Source organism: Pollicipes pollicipes, unplaced genomic scaffold (genome assembly GCF_011947565.3).
Source record: "Pollicipes pollicipes isolate AB1234 unplaced genomic scaffold, Ppol_2.1 Scaffold_4002;HRSCAF=4701_pilon_pilon_pilon, whole genome shotgun sequence".
Taxonomy (NCBI): domain Eukaryota; kingdom Metazoa; phylum Arthropoda; class Thecostraca; order Pollicipedomorpha; family Pollicipedidae; genus Pollicipes; species Pollicipes pollicipes.
In genome coordinates this window covers 5578094-5583840 of record NW_023596420.1, presented here as the reverse complement: position 1 = coordinate 5583840, position 5747 = coordinate 5578094, and the positions used below count along the sequence as shown (strand labels likewise).

Here is a 5747-nt window from a genome sequence, read left to right as displayed (position 1 = left end):
AGATAGTTGAGGTTTCCGGCCAACATTGCAAGTGTAAGAGAAAAGGATAGTAAGCTCAGAGATACGACCGTAAAAAACGGTACTCCTGTACGCGTCGGCTTATTTACCATAAGTACAGAGTGAAGTACTTCGATTCGCGGTGAGTTCGAGAGCAGCGTAAGCACCCCACGCCGTAGAAGACGTGAATCAGTGCGCATGAAGTCATTACCGGAAACTTACCACCATCGTTGAACTTCCACCAGCTTGCTCTACCTCTTTCTGGAAAAGCTCAGTTTTTATGAGGATATCTCTTACGATCCCTGACTCTAATCAATTTTCTCAGCTGTATCTTACTTATGTACACATGATGACAAATATGGCGTCAAGATACGTTACCAAACGTCATTTTACATCTTACGTTCGGCAAAACGAACTGCTACGATTCCCTCGCCATTGGCTTCCGGCTTCCAACGGAGCTCATAGAACTAATCGAGATAAGCTGTGCATTGTTTCTGGTGGGTACCTCGTGATGCCATGAAGCTGGCGGTCGCACAGCACGCCCGCCGAGGCCAGCCGGCCAGCAGTCTGGACGGGGAATTTCCGCTGATCGTGACGTCTACGTCACGTGACCAAACACGGTTCCGTTGATAAGCGGCGACGCTCGAGTGAGCGGCATAGTTTGCAACGGAAGCCAGAAATGTGTGGAGTACTACAGGTGTGCACAGTGCTGCTGCTGGCGGTGAGTTCGGCGCTGGGGGCCGACCTGGCCTGGCAGCGCATCAGTCTGGAGCAGCGGCAGACGACGCTGCTGCCAGGCTTGGCCGACCATCCGGCACTGGGCCGACTCGACCTGCGCTTCTGCGGCAGCGGCTCCGAGTCACAGCTCAGTCGCGGCCCACTCGGCTGTGGCTTCCCCGTCGTGGGTGACCATCCGTGGCTGGTGGCGCTCGGCTTCACAGGACCCGACGGCCGCGTCGTCTTCTCGTGCTCGGGCGCGCTCATCAGCGACCAGCACGTGGTCACGTCGGCCCGCTGCGCGCTCGGTACCCGTGGCTACATGCTCAGCACGGTCAGATTGGGCGAGTACGACTTTAGCAGCCGGCGAGACTGTCTCTGGTACGACCCGACCGTGTGCACCGAGGCCACGGACGTGGCTGTCCACTCGCTCACCGTGCACCCCGACTTTGTCAAGCACGGCGGCGACCCGAGCCGCTTCGACATGGCCCTGGTGCAGCTGTCGAAGCCGGTGACGCTGGGTCACGGCGTGCAGCCCATCTGTCTGCCTATGTTCCCACTGCGCCACCAGCCGCATCGTCTGTATTCGCTGACGATGGGCCTGCACAGCGGGCCGCAGCCGGAGGCCGACGGTGCTGCCACCTGCTGCGAGTGTAGCCGCCAGCGGAGCACCACCACACACGTGATGGACGAAGAGAGGCTAGCGTTGTTCAACACCAGCTACGATGGCCCGGGGCCGTGCCAGTACCGGCTGCTGTCGGAGGCAGACGGCGAGCCAAACCGCTGTCTAGGCTCTGGCACGCCGTGCGTGGCCGACCTGGGCGCGCCCCTGGTGGCCCCCGACCAGTTCGGCTCGGCCTACTTCCTGATGGGTGTGGCCAGCATGCGACCAGCACAGAGGGAGTGCCACCGACCGGGCGTGTCGGTGTCGTACGCGCCCGTGCGGCCGCACGTCAGCTGGATCCTGGACAGCCTGGCCCTGCTGGCCTCTATTTGAGTGGACAGAGCATGCGAGGGTAGAGAAAAGGGCGCCAGCTGGCGGTCATTCCGAGTCAAACAGAGTGGTGCTTTCGCTATCATTACTACCCAGGACGTGCCAAAGATTAAATGTTAGTTTGTATTACGTCATTATTATGTCATTGATTTACCGTTGCTCACAACCTGTGTATTTTGCTGTTTGTCGTCGGTGATATGCATTTATTTTCATCGAAGTGGTGGTGACGATAATTCCCGTCTGCGCGCTATGTCGCTTGTAATACAACTGCATGTGACGATTTTTGTTGCATTCACTGGACCATTTTATCGGTTAGTCGAACACTGCTATCTTATATACAGCAGTGTTGATAGCAGCTAGATATTACTTAATCGGGCTCGGAAAGCTCTCGCCTTCACTAAGCAGCCCGTTTTCTGGATCACAGGAACACCCCTTTTAATTCGTCAGCCCATAGTATAGATCAGGGCGCCCAACATCAGATTCGTCACCCTCTATTCGTGATCGGACGTGACATTGTGTACAACTGGAGTGTTTTCTGCAGCATTTTGAGTGGAAGTGCTTCCATCGCGCGGCTTCCTTAATGAGACTCTTTTGATTGGCTGATCAACTAAGGACTGCGTTGGACTGAGACTGGTTGAAAAAGTTGCGCTGTCCCACTCGATCGTTGTGGGGCCCTCTACATTGTGTAGTGGATATTTCTCAGTTGAGTGGAGGGCCCCATGCTCTTGTCGGTGGCTCCCATCTGCTATCTTGCTTGGGCACACTCGATCGTTCGGGGCACTCCACAAAGTGCCTTGGGTACTTTCTATTTGAATTGATGGCCCTACGCACTTGTTGGGGGCCATCTGTACACCTCCCCGGGCAGACTAGACTGTTCGAGGGCCCTGCGCATTCGGCCTTGGTATTTGAATGTAAGGCTATACGCCCCTGTCAGGGGTCATCTGATAGACTGCATGGGTACACTCAATCTTTCGGGGGCATTTCACACCGCGTCTTGGGTACTTCGTATTTGAATGGAGGGCCTGGCACTCCTATCGGGGGCCCTAACTGTTCATCTGCTCAGGCACACTTGGTCTTTCCGGGGCACTGCACATTAGGTCTCGGGCACTTCCTATTTGAATGGACGGCCGCCGCCTTTGTCTGGGTTACTATCTGTTAACCTGCTCTGGCCCACTTGATCGTTTAAGGGCCCCCTACACTATGTCGTGGCTAGTGGTCATGTGCATGTACCAAAACATGACTCCCCGCATGCTTTTCGCCACTATTTCCCGGCACAGCGTGGTTAGTGAGTGGAGGCATAATCGCACAGAACTATTCGCCAAAACATGACTCTGCATGACTCTCGTTTCTATTTCCAGTACAGAGTGAGCACTTTGGAAGTGGTGTCAAGATCGGCGCAAAACTCGTTCGAAACATAGCGTTGCTATAGTAACACTCAGTCCACGCCGGCATGTCAGTGGCAGGTGTTTCCTGGAGGCGAGAGCAGCGCGCAGCCCCGCGCGGTGCTTATTAAGACTTGAATATTTGCGTTTCCGTTGGTTACAGCTACCTTGCATGCCAAATTTGCTCGGAAAAGCTACCCTTTCTTCTCTCCGTCCCTAAACATATATTACGTTATCAAACGATTAGTTCGGTGTAAAATCGGTAAACCTAACCCAAGTTACATCGCCCCCATTGAGCGGAACGTTGGTGTCAATGCATGAAGTTAGGCTCACGCAGTCGGGCTCGCCGTTCTCGCTGTCCCCGCTCCTGTCGGCGCCGGCTTACGTGCGAAGGTCGCACCCAGAATCTTGGTGGAGCAGCGGTGACACAGGGTCTTATGAAAGGCCCCTAGTGAAAAAGTCCTTAAGTTTTGAGTGGGCCCCACTGTTTTTTCCTTTCATTTTTTTCAGTTATTCTCATGGACGTGTTCATGAGCGGGCCAGTCCCTCCCCCTCACTTCCTCGACACGCAGGCACATGACAACGCCGGATTGGGACCGGGTTGGTGCGGCTGCCAAATTCACTCATAGTGATGGATAATAACGCAAAGAATTGATTTGCTGCACTCTTGGTTGCACCGGACATACGCAGAGTTGGGGATTATTAATCCATCAACACTGTCACTGATTTGCTCCCCCTGAGCGTTGCGTTCTGCGAACTTGTTTATCCTTCCACTTCCTCTGAGAACTTGCTTGGTTTGCCCCGGGAGATACTTGCAAGCCTCCTTCTTCTGTGAGCTTCGTATCCACAATCCACTTTCGCTACTGGCATTGCCTTAAGCATACGATCAGCTTTTCTACAATGGGGTAGGCCATCGTTGATTTGTAGGTGTGATTTGTACTATTAATCTTACAAATGCACCGCAGCTGGAAAATCAGCTGGCATTTATGGAACATGCCAAGGTACAGTTGTAGTAATTCTCGAAAGATTTGTAGGTTTTGGTGTGTGGATTTGTAAATTTGTTATTTGCAGTTGTTGTTTGTATCTTTCTGCTTTATGAAACACATTTTTACAAATACACCTACAAATTTACAAACTAAAATGCAAATGTACAACAAACTGCCTTTATGAGAAAGGCCACAGGTGCGTTTAGTCACACCGCCGCAATGGGAAACCATGTGCGGTTTAGAGAGCACAGAGTGGATGGACAGATGTCCATGTCCTGATCAGTGACCACCACTACCCAAATGGGAAGGTGAGCACAGCGGAGCCGCTACACGCAGACTTTCGCGAAGTGTTCTGAGAGGCGCCAAGTCTTGATCTCTCGCTTACAGACGCCACGAAACTGAATGCACTTGGAATAGTTATGCTGGTACTGGAATTTTGTCTCTTATTTGCAAATGTTTACAATGATGTGACTGATATCAGGGGCGCCGTCACAGATTCCAAATTCGAGGAAGGAATTTCCCAAGGGGTCTTCTGGGCAAAATGGGACCTTCTCCCCGCACAACAGCCCCGTGGGTTGTAGGGGGGGGGGGGGGGCATAGAGAGCAGCCGCTCTTTCATTCGTTCGTTCAATGCATCACATCCAGGATAAACGATAATAACGATAACAAAATCCACGATAGGGACATTCTGGTTACCTGTCAAAAGAAACTTCTTATTCCATAGCAGGCCGAGCTGATCTAGAGGAAACCTCTTATCCGGAAGAGGGTCCTTCCTTTTTACCAACATTCTTGCCATATTTGTCATTCCTCGACATCTTGCAAAGGGCCTCATTATCCCAAATCAAGTCATCCTGGCACGAAACCGCCTCCCTAACACACAGCTGGTTCTCCTGAGGTGTAGCGTGGCTGGCCAATTAATAAAAGTGGTGTCGTGATCCCGAAAACAGGTCTCTTGATGAAAAATGCATTTTCTCATTCCGATTTAGTACTATCTAGCTATGGAGAGTTTCTGAATCAGCTGTGGAATATCAGCTATGGAGGTTTCCTGGATCTGAGCTTTGCTCATTTATGGGTATCTGCAAGCCCTTCAGCCTGAACAAAACGACTTTTCAAAAGTAGAGGGGCCACAAACGTACTTTCGTCCCCTGGCGTCGCATTCGAGGGAGATGCGGGGTGGGGGGGGGGGGGGGGGGGGGGGGAGGGAGTGAGGGCAGTGCCCTCATATTTAATCTTAACGCGCATCATATTTATCTTACAGAATGTCGACAATCACAAAGTCGAGAACAGGAGCATGCTGGATGGCTACCAAAACGACCTCCTTATTCCATAACAGGGTCTTCTGATAAGAAGATTGTCCTCCTGACTTCCCTCCGATTTGCAAATGGGCCCCAAATCTAGTAAAGGGCTTTGTATTGCCAAAATAGGGCATCCTGATCCGGAACCACAGCCATTGATGGCTGCCAGTGGCTTACCGTTCCAGAAACGAGGCCTTCTGAATGCAGAAAATGATGGATGGAAGCATGCCGCCCAGCTCGCAACGGGGGCCTCCTTAGCATAAAATTCAGCCTGTTCATCTGGACTGTGGGATTTTCAAGTCATAAAGGTGGTCTCGTGATCAACGGACTGGCCATTCATGTAGAAAATATTTTTCTGACACCGATTTAGTACTTT

General features: G+C 52.0%; 1 protein-coding gene across 1 annotated transcript; it reads left to right on the top strand.

Annotated features, from left to right (window-relative positions):
- The first annotated feature begins 676 nt into the window (after positions 1–676).
- On the top strand, positions 677–1711 carry LOC119093450 (phenoloxidase-activating factor 3-like). The gene is made up of 2 exons (XM_037216403.1): positions 677–1339; positions 1379–1711. The coding sequence occupies exons 1-2, from the start codon at positions 677–679 to the stop codon at positions 1709–1711; spliced, it is 996 nt and encodes a 331-aa protein (XP_037072298.1).
- Positions 1712–5747: the final 4036 nt, after the last annotated feature.

Excerpts from the sequence above, each read along its gene's own strand:
- LOC119093450 (XM_037216403.1), top strand. The coding sequence starts at position 677 with ATGTGTGGAGTACTACAGGTGTGCACAGTGCTGCTGCTGGCGGTGAGT. Across the intron at positions 1,340-1,378 it reads ACAGCGGGCCGCAGCCGGAG|CGGAGCACCACCACACACGT; the intron begins GCCGACGGTGCT and ends TGTAGCCGCCAG.